Genomic DNA, 27,545 nt, shown 5'->3' on the forward strand with positions numbered 1-27,545 from the left:
TGCATATGTGCATGTGTATGCTTTGTCCATGACAGGAGCTGGTTCTCCCTTTCTTACATGTGGGTTCAGGGATCAAATTCAGGTCATTAGACTTGTAGCAAATGCCTTTACCCACTGAGCCCTCTGGATGGCCCAGCCAAATACTTTGAAACATATTATTAAACCTACCAATTTATATCCATTTGTAAATGTATAGATATATATATCAACAAATTTGAATTTCTTCCTTGATTATAAAAATGGTTCATGATCAAACGGATACATGCATGTGAACATTTATAAAAACTGGTCTCTACAGCATGATGCCCGTGACATTAATTACGGCATCTAAGGATCAATATCAGGATGACTATTTAAAACACTTTCTATATGAGATTGGGAAACAGAGGATGTTACATTTGGATATTATCAGTGCTAAGTTTACATTATTAATATCCAGGAGCATTTTTAATTTTGTGAATACCTGTAGTATCTTGCTTGGTCATAAAGGACTCTACACCTGTAATAGCTGGAGGTCGAGGTAATCGCCGAGCAATACAAATCAAACATGACTGGAAATCTGCCCAAAACAAGAAGAGAAAATTGAAGAACAAAGTACAGAGAAAATGTTTACACCAATTACTTAGTAGTTTTCATTTTAAAATTACATGTTTCAGGATTTACCATAATATTAGAATCACTCTAACACAGTGGTTCAACTTTCCTAATGCTGGGACCCTTTAATACAGTCCCTCATGTTGTGGTGACCCCAACATAAAATTATTTCATTACTACTTCATAACTGTAATTTTGCTACTGTTATGAATCATGGTGTAAATATTTTTGGAGACTGAGGCTTGCCAAAGGGGTCAAGACTCCTGGGCTGAGAACCACTGCTAACTTTATAGCATAGAAGAACTAAAATTCCTGGCAACACAAAACCGGTAGCTCTAAGAAAGTTTGTCAGGGGACAGCCTCTCCCCACCCAACACTGCACATAAACTGTAGAGACAGATGCTAACAGCAGGGGAATAGTCTGGTGGGAGTGAAGCAGCACCAGTTTGTAATTTTATTTTTGTTGTTTTCACTGCTATCAACCAAGCTCAAGGGACTTAGATTTGCTAAGCACATGCTCTGCCACTAGCGCCCAATACTATTTTTAAATTAAAAAAAAAATGTGTATGAGTGCTTTGCCTGTATGTATGTCTGTGTACTATGGGCATGCAGCGCCTACAGAGGTCAGAAGGCGTCAGATCCACTGGAAACGAAGTTACTGACAGTCGTGAGGAGCCATGTGGTGCTGGGAATTGAACCTGAGTCCTCCGGAAGAGTAGCCAGTGCTCATAACTTCTGAGCTATCTCTTGAGCCCCCTGTACTGGCAAGCTTTGTGTCTTCTTGACACAAGCTAGGGTCACTGGAGAGGAGGGAGCCTCAATGGAGAAAATGCCTCAGTAAGATCAAGCTATAGGCAAGCCTGTGGGGTATTTTCTTAATTAGTGATTATTGAGGGAGGGCCCAGCCACTGTGGGTGGGGCCACCCTGGGCAGGTGGTGCTGGGTACCATAAGAGAGATAAGCAGCACTCCTACATGGCATCAGCTCTTGCCATGGTGGTATGCTCCTGCAATCCCAGCACTCATAACGTTGAGGCAAGAGACTGTTTCTAAGTTCAAGTCTAGCTTAGGCTATATAGTGAGTTGAAGGCCATTTGAGGAAATACAGTGAAACTCTATCTCAAAAAGCCAAATGGGTTGTGCCTAGTGGCACACACCTTTATACCAGTACTTGGGAGGAAGAAGCATGTGAATCCCTGTGTGAGTTTGAGGCTACCTTGTCTACACAGCAAGTTCCAGGTCAGTCAGAGCTACACAGTGAGACCCGTCTCAAGAAAAAAAAAATGTAGGAAATTGAACTGTGGTTATGACATATAATAGAGTAACCAAAAACATTATCTCAAGAAGGTAGTGTGTAATCAATTTCCCCTGTTCCTTCAAGCCAAAGATAAACCAATCACTTTAAGATGCCCTTTACCTTCACCATCTTCTTGGATTGATTTTGGCTGTGACACTGTGAAGCATTGCATTACTTCATAGCGCTGGCAAGCTTCTTGGTTCTCGGTACCTGGCTCGTCTGGAGGGTGAATTAGCATCCTGCAGTTAAATGTATGGCTATTTCGGCGTGTTGCCTCTTGAGGCCAGGGGACTCCATTTACTAGGGAGACAAAATTGATTTATATGCTTGTGAATAAAGTGATAAAAGCATAAATTCTGAAGATACAAAAAACAAAAACAAAAAACAAATCATACTTCAAAGCATCTGGCTAATTAGATATCCATATTAAAAGACTGGCACACAGCCGGGCGGTGGTGGCGCACACCTTTAATCCCAGCACTCGGGAGGCAGAGCCAGGCGGATCTCTTGGTAGCCTGGGCTACCAAGTGAGTTCCAGGAAAGGCGCAAAGCTACACAGAGAAACCCTGTCTCGAAAAACCAAAAAAGAAAAAAAAAAAAGACTGGCACACATCCTCAGATCTAATATAGTGAGTCAATAAGGCACATCTACCAGTTAGAAATTGTAACATTTCCAAGAAAATATATGAGTCATACAGCAAATAGACCACTTCACTAACAGCATTTAGAAACAAAGACAAAACTAAAAATTACTAGTGTTGTAGTTAACTCTTTTTATTTGCAGATATATATTTTAAGGTGAGAAAATTTAAGGCTACAGCTACAATGTTAAGCAGGACTCATCAAAGTCCAGTCCTAAGGGCAGGATCTGTGTATGGGGCAGAAGACTAAAAGTCTGTTCAAGGAGAAATACTGGTTTCTTACAGCCATCCTCCTGTTGTGCATTAACTTAACTAGCATAGTTTATATGTTACAATACTTTGAATATGGTGGATAAACAGTCAGTAATACTAAAAGATTGCTAGCAAACAAACATCATCTCCTTCAGTATAAGAAAATTAAATTTAGTTTTAGAAAAGAGCCTGTATATTTCAAGTCAAAATCACTGTGTTGTGAGTCATAGTTCTACTCACAATGTCCTAACAGATTATGGGTTCCCAGGCGGTCAGGGAGGTTTTAAGTCCACCCGCCCACTGTTGACCCACTTTCATTTTCTACATCCCATCATTCTATAAGGACAAGAGAAAAGTATGGAAACTCACTTCTCTTCACAAGTTGTTGGGTTTCGGTCACTTAGTATTTGATTTCCAGTTGCTTCATCTTACAATTAAGGGATCCACTGGATAATCTCTAAAGACAGGTGTACTCTGTCTTTACAGGTGTACTCTGTACTCTACAGTCCACAGTAAAACACCCCAAATCCTTGAGACTCTAATTCTAATATCAAACTAGAGATTTTGTAGAGGCCATCATTTCAGGCCCCAGTTACCACTCTTCAAAGAAGACATAAGGTTTCTACTCCATTGAGGGAACAATGTAGGAAATAGTGAACCACAGGTAATAGTTTATACATATGTCTAATTTATTTGTGGATTTACAGTGATGGCCTTTTTGTTACTTTTGAAACACATATAGGCTAAACAGTGGAATCAAGCAGACAGAATAAAATTAATGTAAACATTAACCGACTTATTCATTCTAGAGCTTTCTTCTCCAACTAAAGTCATTAAGATCCTATGATTAAAAACAGTTTTTTTTTAAAGTCTTGTTGGCCACTTGTTTTGCACAATATTTATCAAGTCACTCTCAGGGATGACCTTAGCTTGCCGAACACTCTTGCAAAGGAAATCTGCTTGCTGAATGTTGCCAGAGGAGGTTCAGCTAAAAACATGCTTCACTCAGTTCAGATAATGAGAAACAGGAGAGAAAAAAGAGAAACAGGCAGGGAAGGGGAAGGGGCTAGAATCGGGACGGCATAAAAGGCCACGAGGAGAAGAGGTCGCAATGGGGTGAAGAGACTTCCTTCAAGTTTAATTTCATAACTTGTTATGCCCCAAGTTTAAGCAAGTTTTTTGTTGTTGTTTGAGAATTTCATACATGCATATAATGTGTTTTGATCAAGCCACCCCCATTCCCTCTATTCCCCACCACTACTCCCTCCTGATTTCACGGGTTTTGTTTATATATAAACATGAATGCACATTTTACGTATGTGTTTGTAGTTTTATTATTTTATGTATATGGGTGTTTTGCTTATATGTATGCAGTGCATACAGAATCTGAAGAGGGTGTTGGATCCACTGGAAATGGAGTTACAGACAACTGTGAGCTGCCGTGTGCAGAAGAGCAGACAGTGCTTTTAATGCTGAACCATCTCTCCAGCCCCTTTTGTTTGTTTTATAAAACTCCACGAAGTCCACTTAGTGTTGCCAGTATGTGTATGGGTGTATGGCCATCTCCTGAAGCACAGGTATCCCTCTCAGGGACCACACCTCTGAAGAAATCTGACTCTCTCTTCCCCAGCAACCATCAATTTCTATCAGCTCCTCAGCCAGCCGTGAGACTTTATAACTACCTCTGTCTCCAAACTGGGAATTTATCTGGCTTGGCTTGTGCAGGTCTGTGTATGCAGTCACAGCCATTGTGAGTTCATGTTCCTCAACCGCCCTTTCTTGTTTCGCTGTAGCAATCCTCTGGTTTTTAATCAAGTTGGTACCAACCTGGAAGCTTCATCCCTATTGGCTAGCTTACATGGTGCTGGATGGTACTACGCATGTTACCAGGGAAGAAAAGTAATCATCAGTCTTTCTCAGCTATGAATCCTGTAGACACAATATCAACCAGCCTGGCAAGATATGTTTACTGGTGTAATAGTAGCAAATATGTTATGGGAGTAACAAAGCACTTTCTGATCAGATGTAAGGCCCATTCCATTGACAGAACTAATTCCTGGCACTGTTAATGGGGCCAAAAATCTAGTTAGGTAGGTCATAGGTCCTAGAGGAAAATCTACTATTTATTCTGCTACATGGTATTAAATTGACTCCTAAAGACATCATTATACCCACAGATTAGTGCATCTCTCAATTCTCGTAAGAGAAAGCTCTTTTTGCAGTAGATGGCAATTAACATATAGACCCACAAATTGGCAATATACAGAAAATAAGAGACCTTGGAGTGCTCAGTCCTAAATGAGGCATCTGTATAATATCCCCTCCTCCCTAGACTCAGGGATCATGGAGGAAGAGGGGGCAGAAAGATATTAAGAAAAACTTTTTGGTTAGTAAAACATATTGATAACTAATAAATAAAGCCACTGAAGTAATTCTGGCAACAAATTACATTTTAGCTATCGTAACGTCTTCTTCTTCTTCTTCTTTTTTTTTTTTTTTTTTTTTGGTTTTTTGAGACAGGGTTTCTCTGTGTAGCTTTGCGCCTTTCCTGGAACTCACTTGGTAGCCCAGGCTGGCCTTGAACTCACAGAGATCCACCTGGCTCTGCCTCCCGAGTGCTGGGATTAAAGGCGTGCACCACCACCGCCTGGCTTATCATAACTTCTTAATAAATAAATAATAGTAAGATACTGACTCTTCTAATACATACAGGTAGATATTTCAGATGGTACTTCTAGATCCTCTATATTTCATAATATTCATTAGATTTCTTTTGGCTTATCTAAATTATTACAACAGAGCTCAAGGCTTTTTCTGAACCCAAATCTTTTAAACACTACGTCTTTACTTATAATGACTGCCTTTTCACAAAAAGACAAACACAGGCTCTGTGTTCTCTGAACATGGAAAGGCTAGATGTAGACTAGAGATAGAAAGCGCCGATAAAACTCAGGGTTTAGTTTGGAGTGTGTGGGGGAGGGCTGTCTAATCAGTACTCCTTGTTCTTTCTTTACACACCACAACTCTTGACAAGTGTTTAAAAACACACTAACAAAAATCCAATCAAAATAGTGCAGAACAAACAGCAAAACTTTTTTGTTGTTTCCTTACTGGGAATTAAACTCAGGGCCTGATTGCTTGCTAGGTGCATTCAAGACAAGTGCTCTATCACTGACCTGTGTGCTCAGCTCAGAGCCCCTTTTAAGAAAAAATATTCAGTTCAATTTTATTTTATTTTAAATTTCTTTCTTTTTTCTAAACTCAATTTTAAAAAGAGCTAAGGAAAACTGAACTTTCTTATTGACAAGTTCTGTAAAAATAATCTGCGTCAATTTTGTGGAGAGCAGATGAAGGAGTATATTATGAAAGGACAAGACTGTTCTTCCATGACATCAATTTCTAAGAAAAGATATGTAAAATATCAAGTAGTTGTGAATGATACAAAATTACAGATCCATCTCTTATGAAATTAAAAGTTCCAAACATTTAGATAAAGTCAACAATAGTAATATTAACTAAATTTAAAGGAAATTCAGCTAGGTGATAGGTTGAGTATCATTTGAATGCCTTCCAAACTTCCCATGAAAGATGAGTCCTAAAGAGGGATTCAATGTGTTCCAAGGTTACACTGCTAGTAGGTGGTAGAGGAAGAATGCATTACCCGTGTCTGTTTTATATCAAAATGTCAGTGATCTGAACTTCTACAGTGTCTGCATCATTAGAGACATAAATGACATGACTTGTGAGAATTTATTTCCATTTTTTCAAACTTCAAGTTACAGCTTATTAGAATTTCACAAATAAATCTGAAACTTTCACAATATAGGCTTTTGTGCATGTGTGTGTGTGGTGCATCCACACCTGTGTGGGTATATGCATGTGTGTGCATGTGGAAACCAGAGGTTCACAATGGGTGTCTTCCTCAATCAGCCTCCCACCTGGTCTTTTTGTTTTGACACAAGGTCTCTTATTAAACATAGACCTCCCTCATGTGGCTAGACTGGCTAACCAGCAAGTCCCAGGAATCTTTCTGCCTCTGCCTTTCCAGCCTTAGTTTAACAGACATACTCCACAGTGCCCAATCTTTACATGGGCACTGGAGGACTGAACTCAAGTCTGTGTGGCAAGCACTTTACCTTCTGAGCCAGCTCTCCAGCTTTGTCCATCTTCTTGGACAAAACCTCTCGTTATATCAGCTTTTCAGTGTTCCAATGTAATCTTACCTCTTATAAGTAAAATATTATGCTTAAAACTGGAGATTTAAGACACTGAAATCTTCTATACCAATAAATTGCAAAGCAATTTTGAAACAAGCTTTTTACGCTAGACTTTGAAATTTTTTTATGTAAGTGAAAACAAGAATATAATCTTTGCTGGGCAGTGGTGGCGCATGCCTTTAATCCCAGCACTCGGGAGGCAGAGGCAGGTGGATCTCTGTGAGTTCGAGGCCAGCCTGGTCTACACAGTGAGTTCCAGGAAAGGCACAAAGCCACACAGTGAAACCCTGTCTCGAAAAACAAAAAAAAAAAAAAAAAAAAGAATATAATCTTTGATTCATGTCAGTGATTTATGTGTATGTAAGGTGAATATATATATATATATGTAAATATTCAGATTTGTAAATAATGATCTTAACTCTTCAAATTTCTTCACAATCTAAAACTTACATACATTCATAACAATTCTACCTTGTTTCCCCTTCTGATTTTCTAGTTTTGATAATGGAGATTTTAAGTATAGATGCTGTAGTATATATTCAATGTTTCTTAGAAAAGCATCTTTTCTAAGTTGGTACAGTTGGGCTTTATTCTTCTCAGTGGTTTCTAACAGGTGACCAAGTGCCATTGTAGAACTAGATGATATGATGTGTGACTACTAAGCATGCCCTGTGTTTGTGGGTCTACTCTATTGTATTTGGCAGTACCGTTAGGCTATATTATTCCTATGTTTCTGTTCTTTCCATCTTTGGGGGGATGAAGAAATGCTCTGCCGCAGAAGAACTGCCATCTCTCTCCCAGTTGTGGTCGAGGCTAGTTGGGAAAGGCCAGTCGAGGACCTACAGGTGCCAGGAGCAGTATCACCAACATCAGATACTAGATAACACTCCGATCTTATTTACCTCCTGGCAGTGACGGGGACAAACTGAATAGTAACATATCTACAGTAACCATGTTGGGATGAGTAATGTTGTGGCTTTTGTACAATAAGCCCCTTCTTCAGGGGGCAGAAAATAGCTCAGCTTTGTTTTCTGTGACCTCAGCTCTCTTCCCAACCAGGCAAGCTGCTAAACTCAACGGACACTTTGTTAATACAGATGGGAATATGAACTTTATAAGGCAACAACAACATGAAATAGCTTAATTAAATCTGATGCAAGATCTGCAGAATGTCAGAACAAAAGAAACCAGAGTGTAAGACCAGAGAAAGAAACTCAGGGTCACCTGCAGTGACCCTAAGGGATCTCAGTCTCTTCCCTGAGCTCCTGCCTCAGTTCTCACACTACACATTGGTGAGGACCCTCCTAACTGCTGCCACATAGTACCTCTGAGAAAAACTCATTTTGATCAGTTTATCTGTGTGATAAGTTGGTCTTATTTCAGAGCTGGTTGAACAAAGAAATGATGGGAAAAACAGGAACAAAAAAATCTGAAGTGGATGGAATCTGATATTCCTTTTGTAAAGCTTTCCATTTTTCTGCTAAATGATGTACACTGACCACCCAAAATATATCTACTGTAGAGACTAGGACTGCAATCAGTAGGAGCGATTGGACCTTGAGTCCTGAAAACCTCCTCTAGCAGGAGGAACGAACAAAGGGACAGCAGTTAGTCCAATCACGTCCCTTAGGACCAGCAGAAGGTTCCAGCCTGGCGTCAGGCACACACTTTAGTGGGTGGAGCAGCAGCTGGAGATGATGCAGTTCATCCTCTCAGCTGGGCGTCTCCCCAGTGGGCAAGCCGTCCAATCACAGCTGGACTAAGGAGTTGAAAAAGCTTACACTCCAAATGGTTACATTTCAGAAGTCTAAAATACAGCAGCATACCCCTCCCGGCCCTTCTCTTCCTCCTGAATGTTCTTTTTTCTGTGAGCAGGGCAGTGAGAAGGACTCTCCTTTCCTGCATATAACCAAAACTGAAAACAAAGGGAACTTTAATAGAATCTTCTTGCAGTCACATGACATGGCAGCACACTGATGATGGAGGCTCTTGTGAGCTATGGATGTATCTGGAGCTGTAGCCACATTAAAAATATGTTAAGTATATTATTTTACACTATTAACTTGTATGTGTTATAATACTCTAAGTATTAGAAATAAAAAGTTAACTTCTTTGTACCTAGTGATTTTGGTAGCAGGTTCTTGACAAATTCTGCATGATCTCCCACGTGCAGTATGCTGTAGACGCTGGTATTCATTAATTCCTCCTGATTGTACCCCAAGTAGCTGGTCACATTTTCTGACACAAATACAATTCTTCCTTCACAGTTCACAACAAAGAAAAATCCATCTAAAGCCTGCAAAGCCAGAAAAAGAAGAAAGAAAAAAATTAAGACATGAAGAAACTGATAAAAACACTGGGAGGTTAAAAGATAAAAGGTAACACATTTTTTTCTATTAAACAGATATTAGAAATAAATACATGTCAAGTTAAAAAGGGGACTGTTTCTCTTTGGACTTTACACTAAAGTTTCCAGCAGGTGTGAATGGAAAAAAACATCAACCTTCTTTGTTAGAAATAATTTCATTTAAATATCTATTTTATTATTTTTAATAATGTGTGTGTGTGGGTTCGTGCATATGAGTGTAGATACTCTTGGAGGCTGGAGATGTCAGATGCCCTGGGGAGCTAAAGTTACGGGTGGTTGTGAGCTGTCTGACATGGGTGCTGGGAATCAAACCTGGGTCTCCCGTAAAAGCAGTTATGTGCCCTTAAGCACTAAATAGTCCCTACAGTGCCAGAAATCATTTTTATAGTCGTAAATGTGAAATAAGTGACTTATTCAGTCTTGAAAATCTCTACGTTATGTTACCTGGCCTTTGCCTTTGAGGAACTTGTGGAAGAATGGGAGGACATGGATAACAAAGTAATAGTGATCAATGTGGTGTTTCACATACATGAAACACTGAGCACAGACCAGGAGGCCTAATTTGAGAGTGGTGGGGTGATGAGAAGCACCTTACAAAGCCCTATGCAATTTACAGAGAGCTAGCATAGCGGAGGAGGGGAAGAAAGTCACTGCAGGAAGAAAGAAGCTCGTGGCACATGACAAGGCATAAGGAGTGTGGAGCTGAGGAGTACGCAATGCAGGGAGGCCTGTGGGTAGCAAGGACGTTAGTGAAATGGACAGGTTCCAGGGGCCTCCTATGTGCAGAGATGGAGCCAGGCTTCTCCAAGAGGAGATATATGTACCCCTAGGGGCACAAAATATTTCCAGTGGCAGAGAAATTGTTAGACCCTTTAGATTGCAATCTAAAACATATGGTAGAAATCAAGCCTAATAAAATACAACATGATCGTCCTTCATGAAGACCAGGCAGGTCCAAATTTTTAGGGAAGATCTGGAATATGGAAGCTGAAAGTGTCATCTCACTTATTTGGAATCTTCCTAGCTATTTGAAAAACGATGTAATTAATTTGTTACAGAATATACAAACCAAACAACCCAATTAAAAATGGGCTATAGATTCAAACAGAGTTCTTAAAAGAAGAAATAAAGTTAGGGAAATGCAAATTAAAACACCTTGGAGGTTTCACCTTACCCCAATCAGAATGGCTAATAGTAAAAAAAGAATTGACAACAAATGCTGGTGAGGGTATGGGGGAAGGGAAACGGTTACACTCTCCTGCTGGGATTGCAAAGTGGTGCAGCCACTGTGGAAACCAGTGTGGAAAAGTCTCTAAAACTAGATCTACCATATGACCCAGCTCTACTACTCCTTGGCATCTGCCCAAAGGACTCAACCTCTTATTCCACAGATACCTGCTCAGCCTGTTCACTGCTGCTGTATTCACGATAGTTAAGAAATGAAAACAACCTAAATGTCCTTCAACTGATGAACTGAGAATGGAATGTGGTCCATATATACAATGGAATACTACTCAGCTGTAAAGAAAAACAAAATCATGGAAATTTGCATATAAATGGAAAGAACTAGATAATATTATATTCAGTGAGGTAACTCAGACCTAGAAATGCAAAGCTTTGTGTTCTCTCTCATTTGTGGATCCTACCTCCAAATCTTCAGAAGATGAGCATATAACCCAGAGTAACTACAGAACCCAGAAAGGAACCATGGGAGTGGGGAAGGAGTTCTAGAGAGGAGCAGGACACAGGGAGAAAATGGGAAAAAATGGGGAGGGGAGAGGAGGACTATATCAAAGAAGAAGAGGGGGAGAGGAATAAATAACACTAAGGATGTTAGAAATAGCCACAGAAAATCATATTATTTCATATTCACTTAAAATTACATATACTACATATTTGTGTGAGCAAGAAAGAGTAAGTCAGAGAAAGAGAGGGAGAAAGGGAAAAAGGGAGGGGGAGAAGGGGAGAGAGAGAGAAAGAGAGACAGAGACAGAGACAGAGACAGAGAACGTGCATGTAGTTTAAATGAAGTTATGGCACTTGGGAGATGCCTCCTCCCAAGAACCATCTAACAAAAATTTGATACTAGGCATGAAAAAACTCTTTTCGAGTTCTAGGTCAGGGGAGTTGAAGAGACCCCCAAAACAATCTAGGCTATTGCTGTTACCTCCTAGAAGTTGAAGATAAAGGCCTATTGCTGAAGACACCATGCATTTCAAACACAGGCCTCAGAGGATTTCTGAATCTGAACCAGAAGCCTCCTCCCAAAGGCCCTGTGTAAGCTGCTAAGAAGGGAAGCAGTCAGTAGTCCTCCCCAGCTGTGACAGCTATGAACCACAACAGTAAGCATGGTCAAGACACCTTTAAAGGCACAATGGCACTTATGTAATGGTGGTAACAACATCTGTCTAATTGGACTTTGGGTAATAATATAAACTGGTAGAGTCAATATGGAACACAGCATGGAAGATCCTCAAAGGGAAAAAAAAAAGAAATACCAGATAATCTAGCAATCTTACACCTGAGTATAGACAGCCAAAGAAAACGAAATCTGTCTCTTGAAGAGGTATCAGCACCCCATCAATGCAGCATTACTCAAAATGGCCAAGATATACACTAGCCTAAGTGTCCATCAATGGATGAAGGGATGGAATTACTGCTTAAAATATTACATTTAATTTAGAACTACATTTTTAGATAACTCTGCCACAAAGCCTATAACCAAGATTTTTTTTTCTCTTAAAAAAGAACATGGGCTGGAGAGATGGCTCAGAGGTTAAGAGCACTGGCTGTTCTTCCAGAGGTCCTGAGTTCAATTCCCAGCAACCACATGGTGGCTCACAACCATCTATAACAAGATCTGGCGCCCTCTTCTGGCCTGCAGGCATACATGCAGACAGAACACTGTATACATAATAAATAAATTAAAGAAAAAAAAGAACACAATCCATTTTTAGTAATTATTGTAACATTTCAAGTCTAACATCTTAACCATTCAGTCACTGTGACTCCAGTAACATTTTATTTAGTAAGAAAAGAGAAAGATATTTGTATTTAAACTGATTGCTATGGCTGTTGCTTACTTAATCTAAAATGTAAAGGAGGGAGGGGTGTGATACTATGCAAACCTCAACAACTGGCAAACACTTTGTAAACTATCTTGAGTTTGATGGGCACACAAAGGCATACCCATATTCAACTAACTTTTAAGATGTCAGGTTAGTTATAAATCTCATAGTGGGTAATTAGCATATATTTATCTATCATGCAGTTTATATAAAAATAAGAATAATTTAAAATATACATTAAAAACTAGATCTAAAATTTCTTTTGGGATATTCTTAGATAATAATGGAATCACTGTTGCATACCATTTAATGTTCCCAATTTTTGCTTTTTATTATAAATGAGATATATGCTTATAAACATCTTAAAATATAAAAATAAGGTCAGTAGTAGAAGCTGTGCCACAATCCCAACCTTAAAAAATGATAATAATTCGGGGAATGCTTTTGGGACTGGTGTTAGGAATATGAATATACAAACATCCCTATTTTCAAAACTGTGCCTGATGAAGACAATTCGCTCTCTCATTATTCTTCTACAAGTTTCCCTCACATGTGCTCCTGGGGAGGAGGCTTCCTGACAGCTGGCCTTATGATGTGCTGCATACAGAGATGATAACAAATGCTGGTCCATTAAGTATAATACAATCAATCTGAGAGCTTTCCCATCTGTCCAGGATGTCACCTTTTAAGGAGAATCACCTTGGTCTCACAGCAGGGCTCATATTGGGCAAGATTTCTTGTAGAGCCTTGGCTTTAAATGAGATTGCCACTTAAGGTCACTGGACAAAGGTTTCAGAATAAAACACGTAATTCCCAATATTTTTACAGTACCCAAGCGGAACACACGACAGAAGAACTTACAAAGGTTAAAGTCACAGTAAGAGTCCTGCAGTGGGGTAAAGATTTCTTGAGTAAATTCTCTTTAAGAAGGCAACACTACTCCTGACCAGGTAGAGGGGACTACGTTTCATATAAAAAACATGCAATCTATGATAATAGAATAAATGTATGCAAGAATTAGAAATAGAAATGTGTGCAAGTCTGTCAGGGAGACCCGCTTTCTCCAGAAAGAAGGGCTTGAGAAAGGGCAAGGAAAAATTAGTTTGCATGTATAGTTGGCAAATAAACAATCTGTTTTCCAGAGAGAAAAGCATGTGCATGTACACACAGATAAGTGCTTTTTAACATACATGAGAGAAAATGTTTGAGGTGATGAACTGGCTTGGAAACAAAGTATCTATATTCAACACTCAGCAACAGGAGCCGGAGAGAGGCCACAGAGGTGAAGTAATACAGTAGTTACAAAGTAATTCAAGTTCACTTTATAAAGCTTGATAGTGATTTAATTCTCATTTATAGTGTGTGTGTAAAATCACTTCAAACTTTTTATTCAGAAAATATTTTGGACAATATCTAGTCCAATGAAGTTTTTTCACTTAAAGATGGAATTCTATAGTATACATACATTGTACTAGTTAGCTTAATAATTCAGTTTTTTTTCCAAATAATTCTAATCCAGAAATACAAGGCAAAGCCATTGTGTAGGCTTTGGTTTGCATCAGACTCCTTACAATGCCTATATGAAAAATTTTTTAGCAATCTTTATAATAAAATCCTATTTTAAAGTTTAAAGAATTACTTTGTTTCATAATTTATTAATTGGATACATGACATCAAATAAAGGTGAGGAAAAATGAAGTGGGTAAGGACAAAGATTTGCATCTGGGGGCCAGCGAGGACACTTACCTCCAAAAGCAGAGGTCCTAACGACTCCTTTTCTATCACCCCCTGGCTACTTGATGAGATGTCGGACTTCTGCACATCATCGTCAGTTGTTGATTTCTCTGCAACAATGAAACTTGAAAAACTATACATCCAAAGAGAGCTCATTTTATTACAGCAGTTTATGAAGACATAGATTTATACCACTGATACAAGGAAGATTTTTTATTTTTTAAGCAAATTATAAAAAATTTAAAGACTCATTAAGTTCATATAGATTAAATTACTGTATGTGAAAGCAAAGCATTTAAACTTTTAAGGAAAACTTAAGGTAGGAAAAATTATGTGTCAGGTGATGGCCCAAGGAATGGGAACAGAAGTGATAGGCAGTTCTGGGTCCTGTCTGTAGAGGAAAGAGGTATGCCCGTCTGTCTTCCTCTACCCTAATCTGGGATGCAGACAGGTCGGCCATATTTGTCACACGTTGTGATGGAAATGGCCTAGGAGTGGCAGCCAAATCCATAGGGGGAGTAGATTATCCTGTCACCTATGCCTCCTGTAACCCTCTCAGTATATGTATTTACATTCTGCTATCAGTCAACATCTAATATCTCCATAACAATGGTTACAAATATATTTTATAAGTAAACCCAGGTGTATGTTATGTTTTGCATATTATTTATTTTATTGTATATTCTTATATATTATATTTTGTGTATAGTTTCAAGTTTTCAAGTTTTTATGCCACTTAACTCATTCATAAACACTCCTCCTGATCTTAAAAACTTCTCTGGCCAGGCATGATGGCATACACTTTGGTCCTAGCACTGGGAAGACAGTGGCAGGTAGATCTCTATGAGTTTGAAGTCAGCCTGTTCTAACAGGGGTTTGTGCTCCGACTCACCCCAGATGATTTCCTCATGCACAATGTGAAGTATCAGCACACTCATCTGAAAACTCTATAGCACTCCATGAGGAGAAGTGTTTACCTTTGTTTCTGGTAGGCAACCCAGGGGATTAGGGGTGTAGGGTTCCCAGTAAGTATTGGTGCTATAAATATGAACCTCAAAAAATATAATAGGATTCCCCGCCCACCCTGCCCAGAGGATTATTTCCCCCATTGTGAGTTCAGGCAGAGGCAAGCTTCCTCTGACAGGCCACAGAGATTTTCATCAAGGAATTACCTACCATATCTTAGCTCTGTGCCAGGGCCTCAGGTCCCACCCCGCCCTCCACAACTTGACCTCCTGCTTCAAGGCCCTATGACACTGGGCTCCAAAACTACTTGGGCTAACTACTCCACTAGTTTTCAAGTTAATTTAGTAAGCCACTTTATAATACCAAGAAAGGCTCTTTGACTCAGTAAAATAAAAACTATCTAAACAAAAACGTTTCTTTAATAAAATTAGGAAGCAATGAGGACTCTTACTAATGGAAGAGAAGGATGATAAGTCACAAATACCATAACAACTGAGAACATAGCCTTTATTTTTACCTTGCTCCATTCTCTTCATTAGCTGTATCTGATCTACTGTTTTCTTCAAAATCTTGCATTTATCTGGCTTCACACTCAAGCTGTCGATGTCACTAATGTTGGCAGACAGTAATTCGGCTAGTTCTTCTAAATACTTATTTTCTTGCTCCCTGCGCCTCTTCTCAGTACTATTAACACACACACGCACACACATAAAAAAACAACAACAATTTGGTTAGTACATGTTTATAACATGTTATTTTCTCTGACCAAACATAGTATTGTTTACACATTTGAAGGAAATCTTATTTTTACTTAAAATATAAAACCAGATTTAAAAATCAAATTAAAATCACATCTAAAACTCAGACACTACAAAATACTCAAGTATACAAAATAACTCTGGCTAAAATATATAAAGAGAAGGACTTATGACAGATGGGTTTTGTCAATGGTGTAGATACCTCAAATATTTTCAAATAAGAAATGGCTACCGGATATTAAAGGAACCAGACAGACAGCAATTCTGCTTCTTACACTTGGGACTACTGTATGTTTGAAATAAAATCTGACTTTTCAAGTAATTTTGCTACTTCAGTTTAAGCAGCACTAATGAATCCAGCTCAGATGAATTGTAACGAGGAGCGTGACAGCGCTTTGTTCCTACTCTCCTAGGAACACTAGCTGCTCCTTATGAAAAGGAAACTGGTCAAGAGTACAGTCTAAAAAGTAAACAGCAGAGAACAATGGTACATAGCTTCTTCCAGATCTAACAGCAAACAAAAGCTACACATAGTTCTTGTCACCTTTTAACAACGTCAAACATGACCCCCTTAAAACAAACAGAAAGAATAGGGGTGATGTCAGACAGACAGCACTTTAAAACCAGTCTGCGGCCTACATGCAAAGATAACTGTTCGTTCTTGCTTTTCAGTGTTTACCCCTTGTTTATTTCACGGTCATCAGCAACTCGCTTTCTGTAATGCATTCAAAGATGGTAAAATGTTACTCTGAAACTTTCCATTAGCCAAATAAAATAGGAAAGCCTCTCATGACAAGCTTTGTTTCCCAAACAGCAGTTAAAATCATTTGGCTGCACATGAAAGTGGTAGAAAAAAGGTGAGAAGAGAGAGAAGTCAGTTGCTAAAAACCTTACGGTAAACAACAGTTAAATATCCTTTACTTTTCTTAAGGATTTGAAAGACTTTAAAAACAAAAGCACTTACTCAACAGTGAGCTGGAAGAACCCAGTCAGCTAACTTACTACATTTGCTATAAACAAAGCACTCCAAATGGTACATATCCCCAAACATAATCCAATGTAAAACCCTAACAACCACACATTCTGTCTTTATCTGTTAAATCTCTCATTACTGAGGAATTATTTCCACTTTGCTTAGTAAAACTCTATCTTAATAAGTTAAACAGAACACAGCAAGGCATCCCGACAAACTTCACTGAGGCACTGAAGCAAAGCATGAATAAAATGAGGAACATATTTTCATATTCACGAGGGTTTATCTGTAACACGATAGTATTTGAGGACATATGATTTTACCTTAGGGAACCTCGCCGCAGATGACAGACACATTTAGTAGATTCAGTATGGAGCAGGAGCTGTTTAAACTTACAGGTCTAAATTTCAAGAGGAGTAATCAATTTAGATTACCTGGTAGGACCCCCTAAATATTGTTTGTTTGTTTGTTCTGAGAAAAAGTCTCACTCTATAGACCAAGCTATTCTTGAACTGGCGATCAACCTCCATCTACCTGGAGAGTGCTGGGATTACAGACAGGTGTGTGCTTCCATACTCAGCCGTGAAACATGTTTTTGCCATTAAGATTTGAGTAATATTGAAATGCCTAAAACCATTACAGAGTAAAAGAAAAGTGTCCTAATACAGAGAGGAGATGGAACAAGAAGCTATACATAGTGATGAAGAGCAGATGTCAATAAGTTTTAGAGTAGGGAAATAAAAATCACCTTTAAATGAAGCAGTCAATAACTACATAGGAAAAAAAAGACAGCAGACATGCTCACAGTCAAAACTGAAGGAATGGAGACTACAACAACTCTATCTTAAAGGGAAAAGGCTTCCCTTACTGCTTTCGAGCAACTTTCTTCATTTGTGAAACCCCTTTATTACCTTGTGTGTGGCAGACATACTAGTTAGTGCTATGCTGAGCTAAATTCTCATGAATACAGTTGGTCTCACGATCTTATATGGTACCAGTTCCAGGATCCCAGTGGATACCAGAATCTGAGCACTTGAAAACCCTTTATAAAATGGCGTATTAGTTGCATACCCTATGGAAATTGTTCCCCATGCTTAAAATTATCTTTGTATACTTACAATACCTAATACCATGCAAACACTACATAAGTAGTTGTCACATCCTATATTTAGGCAATAACACCATGCAAAATACCAACATGTTTGGTATGGATGCCATTTTTTTTTTCCAGAATACTTTTGATCCTATGGATATGGAAGGACTGCTGTATCTTTCCTCAATTAATTTATTAGCAAACTCAATTAACATTCCTAAATTTATCATATGACAGATAATCATGTGATATTTCCTAAGCACCTTGGAGTAAATTAGATATAGCTCCCACTTGAAAGGAAGTAAAAAGGAAACGGGCCTTTGTTACAAAACCACAATACTACAGAAACACACAGTGATGGTATCGAAATCCAGAGAAAGAACAGCACAAGTTAGGTCGAGAGAGCTTATTTTCTAGAAAGCTAACTTGGCTTTCTCAACTGTATAAAGTGAGAGTGTAAATATGAAGTTCAAAACCTGTACACAGTAGGTGATTACGGCCCGAGCCACAGAAGTGTATGGACAGGAGGAAGTGTGGGCCAGATGACAGTGATGTCACTTGTCCTGGTGCAGTGTGGAATACTGCTCAGGAGCACAGGCTGCCACTTCCAGTCACTGACTAGCTATCAGGCCCAGACAAGGGAACAACAATTAAACCTCTCTGCTTCAATCTCCTCATCTGACCACTGGGATAATGACATTAATGAACGTCTAGGGTTTGTGAGGATTAAAAAATAAGGCATGTAAAATGTGTTGCTAAGTTCTTGGCATGTCCTATTAGCTCAATAAATGGCATCTAGTATGCCTTTAATTACAATAATTTATTTTTTAGAAAATAGGGAACCCAAAAGGATTTAAGAAGAATTAATGGCATGGGCAGATCTGCAAGCTCCTTGAAGATAGAAGACCTGTCTCTCACTTCATTTCTATCCTTATAACAGCACACAGATGGTGCTGGCTGAACAGTTAGCATTAAATAAGCACTTGTTGAATTAAGCTGGAAGTGCTAAAGAAGGATAAAGCATAGCTAACCACCATTTAAAATCAGCCTTTTAATCTGCATTTTCTTAGAACAAACGAGGGATTGGAGAGATACAAGCTACCTCACCACAGGAAACTGTAACCGAGAAGTTGCTCTGCCTAGGGCTTTTTAGACAGTAATATTTGGCTCTGCACAGGGCTGGCAATACCTTGTGAGGCCTAACAGATGCTCTTTATGATTAATGAGTTTGCAGTCTGTTTGGGGAGACAGCATATAATAATAAGACCAAAGGAAGCATTGCAAGGTGGCATTAATACACAAGCAGTTTCAAACTAATACATTTCTGATTTTCCATATCAAAGATATTGCTTTATTAAAACTGAAGCCCATACATATAAACCTGAAGGAATAAGTGCTTTGAAATATCTTTCAAGCAAACATCAAGATAATTATCTCAAAACATCCAAAGAGGAGAAAAAGAATACATAAAAATTTTGGTATTTGTAATGATGTTATCATGTACAGACACACATACACATACAAAAAAAAAAAAACCAAAGGTAATTTATAGATAAACTATTACAAAAAAGAAGATTGTTCAGCACAATAGGCAGAAATGTTATTGATGCCCACACCTGTTAGAATTCATTTACATTAATAACTATCAATTGGAAAATACAATACAGGCATGATGGTGCATGCTTAGCACCCCAGCTCCCCTAAGTTGATGTAGGAGGACAGGTACAAGTTCCAGGCTAGTATGGACTATAAAATGAAACCCTGTATAAAACAACAAAAAGAAATTACAAAAAAGGAAAAAAATACAAATATAACTAACAAAATATTCATATAGGAACATAGTATCGATTTTAAATGGTTATTATATGTAGCTTTTTAGTTTCTGTTCTTATGTATTCAAATTTTCCTCGAATGAGAAAGCAAACATAAAAAACGACAGTTTTATTTATTCTTAAGTTTTCCTTTAAGAAAGACTGAATTTATATGTAGAAATAAACAATGCACTAACTTTGAGAACACACATCTGCTTCATATCTTGGCATGAACTTTTATCCTAGCATCTGGACATGTGTGCTTGAGTAATTACAGTGATTGTTCTCGTGTGAGGAATGGTCACTTTTCTTTCTCCAGCCTCTAGCCCTAGCATTCTTTTTTTATTTATTAATTAAATGCATTCATTTATTTTAGATCCCGATTGCAGTCCCCGGCCCCCACCCAGGAAAAAGCAGCTGGAGAGCTGCTGCAGCTCTCCTCTGGAGATCAGTGTCATCAGTTGGGGTGATTCTGTCTTCCTTGCCCCTGGGGAAACATCCGGGAATGTTTACAGACAATCTCTATTACAACTAAGACACCATTGGCATTTAGGTGTACGAGCAGTAACAGTGCTAAACATCCTACAACACACAGGAAAGCCTCCACAGCAAAAGATTTTCTGGTTCAAAACGCCAGTAGTGTAGAAACTGAAAAAAAACTTAATCTAGCTCCAAAAAGTCAAACGGAATAAAATCTGCACTTTTCTCTTGTCAGCTGAGAAAATGCTTTTACTCTGAGTGAAGTTCCTTCTTCACCTGGCACTTGCTAGGGTTCTCTTAGCACTAAATTTCTTCTTGCCCCATTAATGTAGTCACATTTTAAAAAACACAGCAAGTAGTTAATGCCACAAATAATTATTTTTACAATAAACATTGTAACAATGTACTTCTTAGCTCCTAAGATAGCACTTAAGATGTTCAATAGACTTATTTATTCATTGACATTTATTCATTTATTGTCCTTACTAGTTAAAAGCGACATGTGACATATTGCACTGTGAACTAGGGATACAATGGTGAATGAACAAATAATATCTCTTACCATATGCTATATGGCCTACAGTCTAACAAAGAAACTAAGAATTCATGCAATGAGCATACACTCTAGTAAGAGCCTGTAGTTATGAATCAAAGCCATAAAAATGTACAAAACAGATATATGAAAAGGGGAGCCAGGCGGTGGTGGTGCACACCTTTAATCCCAGCACTCAGGAGGCAGAGGCAGGTGGATCTCTGAGTTCAAGGCCAGCCTGGTTTACAGAGCAAGTTCCACGACAATCAGGGCTCTACAGAGAAACCCTGGGTGGAGGGCACACAAAATCAACCAACCTAACAATAAAGTTTGTGTGTTGGGAGAGTTGATCTAGTAGTTGTGGGAGGAAGAGCAGCCTCCCTTTAAGGAAGTAATGAGTAACACAGCATCTGCAATATACCTACAGATTATTCGTGGAAATACAGAGGACACAGTGGGATAGGAGAAGCACATGGAAAGACGGGGGGAGGGGCACAGAATGTCTCCATTAGCAGAAGGCGGGCGGCCACTCAATGTGGAGTAGACGGGACAAAGCTCCCAAGTGTTGGGGGAAGAAGGGCACAAAAGCTCTGCCAGAGACACAAGTGCACGCCTACCTTGATGCCAGTGTGTCACATGGCGATCCTTTTCTCTTATGTGAGTCTGGGTTCGCAGGGTCGGATGAACTGTCCCCGAGGCCACTCATGTTGACAAACTTCACACCTAAATAAGAAGGGTAAGAAAAACAAACCTCTCATGACCTCTCTAACCAAATATGGGCAGGGGAAGCCCCCTGTTACTTCTCAACAAAAGAACCACAGCACAGACCTCAGCAGGGACTAGGTGATGACAGCCACCACAAGCACCAGCAGCTAACATCACAGGGGACTGACTCTATTGCTATACTTACTTTTCTAAATCAGTGAAAGAAAATTCACAATGCCTATGAAACTGTTGTAATCGATCAGGATGAACATTTTCCTAGGATAATTAAGTAGAAATATTTTTTAACCAAGAAAAAAAAAATCACTTCCATGTATAATTGTAAAAAACTGGACTCTGAAAAGTATTTATTATTATTGTTCAGATTCAGAATTATTATTCAGACCTTACTTTGCAAAAAGGCTTAAAACCAACTTTCCTCATGAAGCTGGAAATTATACTGGTAGAAAACCAAACACTATACCTATGATTAAAGCTAAAGTGATAAGCTCAATTTGGATTTTGAACTGCACTTTTCCACTCTGAATCCCATACTCCTAACCTTGTGTTTATATCATCTCTCGAGAGCAAGATCAAGTGTTTAGTCTATGCTAGGATCTTGGTATGGACGCCAGAGAACAGACTCACTCCCCTCGCACGTCAGCTAGGTTTTCCCAAGTGCCAGTGACTGATCGGTCTGCAGCATCCATCACTGCTCGGCAGAATCCCTCAGGCCACTCAGAACCCTATCCTTGACCTTGGACTCATCACTTCCTTTTGGATTTCAGAGTGCCAAATACTCCTCTTATCTTTTACTCCACTGACCCTCAAAAGAGGAGGGAGAGCTGAAATGGGAAAACTTGGAACTCTTCCTTAAGTCTAAGTCATTAAACACCAGAGCACTGAGCATCAGCAGTCAAGCTGGGAACACTTCAAGAACTGGTGAAAACTCTGGCAGCCTCTCCTGCAGACTTAATCCTTCCCTAGTTCTAAAACTCACTCTTTCTTGCTCTCTTCTAAAGACCAAAGACTGTTGCCATCTTCCCACTATATAAACAACCCCTAAAATCTCAATCGTGAGATTACCTCATGAGGACAAAAGGGAACATCTCTAATTTCTCCATATTATAAGTCTAGTTTTTGAAATTATCCAGCACTCCAAGTGTTCTTTCTTCTCTAGATAGGGTTTTGTTATGATGCAGTCCAGGATAGCCTGGGATTAACGATGCAGCCCAGACTTGCCTCAAAGTCCCAACCATCCTACCTCCCCATCTAAAGTGCTGGGACGACAGGTGTGCCTCACCACACCGGGCTAGGATTACAATCTTGCACATTACTTTTAATTCTTTTTTCTTGTTTACTTGTCAGTTATAACTGCTGTCCATTTCCTGCCAATTCTTAATTAAGAGATTTTATACTGTCCCCTTCTTTAGTCTCAGAAATAATGATGATCCTAGCTTGGAACCAAATATCTCAAAGATTCTAGATTAATGTAGGAGGAAGTGTGTCACTGTGGGGGCGGGATTTGAGGTTTCCTATGCTCAGGATACCGCCCAGTGTCTCAGTCAACTTCCTGTTTAGTGCAAGATGTAGGACTCTCAGCTATTCCTCCAGCACCATGTTTGCCTGCACGCCACCATGCTCCCCATCATGATGATAATGGACTGAACCTCTGAAACTGTAAGCGAGCCATCCCATTTAAGTGTTTTCTTTATAAGAGTTGCTGTGATCATGGTGTCTCTTCACAGCAATAAGAACACTAAGACAACATATAATCTACATAGAAACAAATTATGCCATATATACAATCTGCATAGGCAAAAATGCATTATAGATGTTAATTTTAGTTTTAGCCTCAATAAAAATCAAAATAAAATTCTTGGCCACATGCTATGTTCCTAGCAAAGGTAACTTCAGGCAAAAAAGTTTTAAATTGACCTTAGTGTAGGGAACAGCACAATTTAAGTGAGCATCTAATGTTCATTGAGCTCTGTGCATACAATAGCCTCTCTTTTGGGCCCTGGATATCCAGCTGTGAATACAATTTGTAAATTATTCTGACAGTTTCTTTTCATTTGGGGGGATGTAAATGATAAATTTTAAAAGTAATTTACATGGCATGTTTAAGAAGCTAGTAAGTGCTCTGAGAGAAAAATGAGGCAAAAACAGAGGTTTGACCTGTGGGTGTGAAGGTGAGCTGGAGGGCAGTGGGGGAAGCATGACAATGACAAACAGAAAAGACAAGGCAGAACACAACAGTAATGAACTGGGGCTGGGACTGGGGATGGAAGAGTGGGGTATGAAGTCAGAGGACACCAGGAGGCAAAACCAGGGAAGGCCTCCTACAAGAGCCTTAACATGCTTCTGTAACTGAATCCCCAAATAAGAGTACCTGTTATGTGGACAGCCACACCACCCCCAACATGCCCCATCTCATCGGCTATTGGAAGCTAACCAAGGGTTGGGCCTAGCTGGTACTTAGATGGAGATTATCAGCTAAGACAGGTGTTATCATAACTAATAAAACAATAACCTTTTTTATTTTTTTTTACCATGGAGATTCAAAGAAACATAAGTAAGGTTAACCCAGTATCATAGAAGTAAAGATGTCACTTAATTTTCACACAAGAACATATACATATGTTTTCAAGATAGGGTTTCTGTGTAGTTTTGGTGCCTGTCCTGGATCTCGCTCTGTAGACCAGGCTGGCCTCGAACTCACAGAGATCTGCCTGGCTCTGCCTCCTGATTAAAGGCATGTGCCACTACCATCCAGCAAATAAATGTATTTATTAAAATGGGCCTAAGACAAGATTTCCAAGTTAAATATTTGCTGAACTATTTTGAAATTCTGGAGCGGGGGTGGCAGACAATTCAGCAGCACCCAAATAGGTGCCCTACAAAAATAAGAACCAGTATTCAAAGAGTCACAGGAGACTCTCCAATAATTTGTTAATGGTATGATTTCTGTATTAACTTTTATAAAACACAACACACAGTGCAATACAAAACCTCCAATGGGGACAAGCTGTCAGAGCTGCTGTATGTGGACTGACTTTATATTGGTTGTTAGGGGATATAACTAGGGGCAGTTAACAAAGCCAACTTGCATATTATTTTTAAGAAGACAGCATGTCTAAGTAAAAGTACTCTGTTCTTTTTAAGTGTTGCTGAATTATACCTAGTCTCATGCAATTTCTACAGAATCATTTCCGTAACTAGAAACTGCATGTATCTCTGGTCAAATGTGCCCAACTAAACTAAATAGGTGAAGGCACAGGAAACAGGACCATACTCTTAAATCTTTCTACACGAGAAATTTGTCATTTGTCTCTCAGATTGAGCATAGAGTTGATCATTTTAAAAACTAGTACCAAATAGCTAACAACTCCAGGAACATGTTTTAGAGTGCCCAGCAGACAAGGAGCACAGAAAGAACACACAAGATGAGGGCGACAAGCCAAGAGCCCAAGGTCCCCAACCTGATCCTCCTCCATATGAAGAACCATCATGATAGGGTACGCCTACACTGGCCAACTTCTATAGAGAAATGTTTCCCAAACCAGAGTCCTCAGACACCTCACATTCTCCACAATCACTGAAACACTTCTCATGTGGCAACAAAGGACGGGGACCTTAGACTATTCACTGCCCTTTCATGGCTGAATGAAATGCCATTGTTTGGAGATACTGCATTCTGCTTATCCACTCATCAGTTGGTGAACATTTAAGCCATTTCCACTTCGGGGTATTTTCAATAACATTTTTATGAATGCTTATGTATAAACTTTTGTGTATTTAAGTTTTAATTATCTTGAGTGTAAAACTGGGAATGGAACTGCTCTGTCCTATAGTAACTCTAACTTTCTTGGAAAACCCTAAGTTTAAGGTGAAAATACATGAGGATTCCAATTCTATATTCTTGTCAAAAGCAGTTCTCCTCTGTAAAAACCCACCCCAGTGGGTATAAAATGGCATCTCATTACGGCTTTGATCTAGGTTTCCTTAATTGCTAATGATTCTGAGCATCTTCTCACATAATTCCTAGTCTCCTTATATCTTCGTTGGAAACAAAGCTCATTCAGAGCCTTTACTTACTTTTTGATAGTAAATTTTACTGAATTTAAATATTTACTGTGTACATTTAAGTCATGATGTTATCAGAAACAAACATATGGTGAACTGGTTACTACTGTGAAGCAAATTAACACCCATAATCTCACATAAACATTATTTTCACTGCTGCAAGAGCAGTTATCACCTCAAGTCCTAAGTACAATATGCTGCTGTTAACTATACTGCTTGCTATAGAAGATCTTTAGATTAGTTTGCTCAGGTGACAGTCTTACCTTTATCTCATAAATTAACTGTTTATTCTAAACACACTGCCAACACTTCCACTTAGGAATATTAGCACTCACTTTACAAGAACCTTGAAGCTTCCCGGACCAAGAATATACTTCCATAAAAAATAATGCTCACTAAGTAACTGTTTTCTCTCCACATGTTTATAGTGACGAAGTTCTTAAAATCTTCCCTACCTGGGAGACTTCTTTGTTCATAATGAATCCTCAAAGCAGATATGGTCAAATCAAGTGCTCCAGCGGGCAGCTTCAGGGGAAGGGAGTAGTACAATGTTGTCCAGAGATGGCTCCAGTCCGTTTGTTCTCGCCTCACGGAAGGTCAGTTTCACAAACAACTAAAATAAGAGAGAAGAAAAGAGCAAATAGGAGGTTAGATCGCCGCCCTTTTATTCTTTAAGAAACAACAAAGGTCAGCAATATGAGAGAAATGCAAACTCTCAAGTCAAATGGAAAAATATTTCCAAAACACAATGGATGATCTGAATTTACAGGCAAAGACCTTCCTGGTAATGTTATTTGAGACAGCTTGCCACTAAGGTAATGCATAATTACATTCTGCTCAACTTCTGACAGACCCACTGAGAAGCCTTTAAAAAATCATTTCTGGCAACATTTACATGCTTATCCTTTTCATTACCCATAAATTATGATTTTTCACATTTTCAGTCATTTCATTCTTTCTTTCAATTTATATACATAATATTCTTGCTATGTATTAAAATTATAACATTTAACTTTCAAAATTTTTTATTGGAAAAGTTTACATGCTTTTATATTTAAAGTTAGTTGAGTTCTGGTTCCAGCAATATGGATCCTCTTGTACTCTACTATTCTGCTCACAGATAAGAATTATAAACTGTGGACAAAATAGAAAAATAACTGTTTGAAGACATTGGAAAGTGATCAAAACAGACTCAAATTGTAGATCTGACTGTTGTTCAAAGAAGGGAGCCACACTGGGTGGAACACATGCTTGGAAGACTTTCTCTGTAGGGAACATTTTCAAGACTTCCCTGAAGTGCTTGGAGGCTGAACCTAAAGATGAAAAATCACATCTAATAGGCTTTAGGCAGTAGTAGATGCAGATAAGAGCTAACAGAAAACTTGAAATTGGTTGACACAATTATCTACCCTCCAAATTCTTAAACTTCAGCTAGCAACTCCATCTGGGCTCATATAACTGAATGTGGGAACCACAGAAATTTTGGCAACAGTAAAAGGTTTCTGTATATTCAAGGACCAAAAATTAATTTGAAATTAAACATATACCGTGTCTGAAATGTTTCTGGCAGTGCTCATTCATGTTGTATCTCAGGACATCTCTGTAGCTTTGGTTCTAAACACACAATATGCACACTGCACTACATGAGCTTGCACACCACAAAATGCTATCAGTGATGTCTGAAACACGTCAGCTCAGATGTCAGACCATCACATGCCATGAATCATGGTGTTGGACTGACCATACAAATTTTTCTGCCCTGACAGAATATAATTGTTAAATTATGAAAAATGAAGACAGTATTTTTCGACCATCATTCTTCAGCATTTAAGTCTCAAATTACTATTATCTTTGAGTTGTAGTATTAAAAATTGATTTGAAAAATGACTGTTTAAGTGGCTTGAGATTTTTTAGGGTTTATTTTTATTTTATCCCCCCCTTCTGTCTCTGTGTCTGTGTGTACCCACAGAGGCC

The 27,545-nt window shown here is 38.8% G+C and overlaps 1 protein-coding gene across 3 annotated transcripts in view; it reads right to left on the reverse strand.

The window, feature by feature from the left end:
• Positions 1–27,545, reverse strand: part of Ncoa1 (nuclear receptor coactivator 1) — a 200,938-nt gene that overhangs the window by 61,333 nt on the left and 112,060 nt on the right. For all 3 annotated transcript variants that reach the window (XM_059248683.1, XM_059248684.1, XM_059248682.1), the window contains exons 4-10: positions 26,027–26,184; positions 21,401–21,506; positions 15,654–15,820; positions 14,183–14,280; positions 9,119–9,296; positions 2,011–2,190; positions 464–559 (exon numbers count right to left, since the gene is read on the reverse strand). In XM_059248683.1, coding sequence (XP_059104666.1) covers positions 464–559; positions 2,011–2,190; positions 9,119–9,296; positions 14,183–14,280; positions 15,654–15,820; positions 21,401–21,489 — 808 coding nt within the window. In that variant the 5' untranslated portion in view covers positions 21,490–21,506; positions 26,027–26,184. The remainder of the gene's footprint in view (positions 1–463; positions 560–2,010; positions 2,191–9,118; positions 9,297–14,182; positions 14,281–15,653; positions 15,821–21,400; positions 21,507–26,026; positions 26,185–27,545) is intronic.

This window comes from Peromyscus eremicus, chromosome 22 (assembly GCF_949786415.1).
Source record: "Peromyscus eremicus chromosome 22, PerEre_H2_v1, whole genome shotgun sequence".
NCBI lineage: Eukaryota > Metazoa > Chordata > Mammalia > Rodentia > Cricetidae > Peromyscus > Peromyscus eremicus.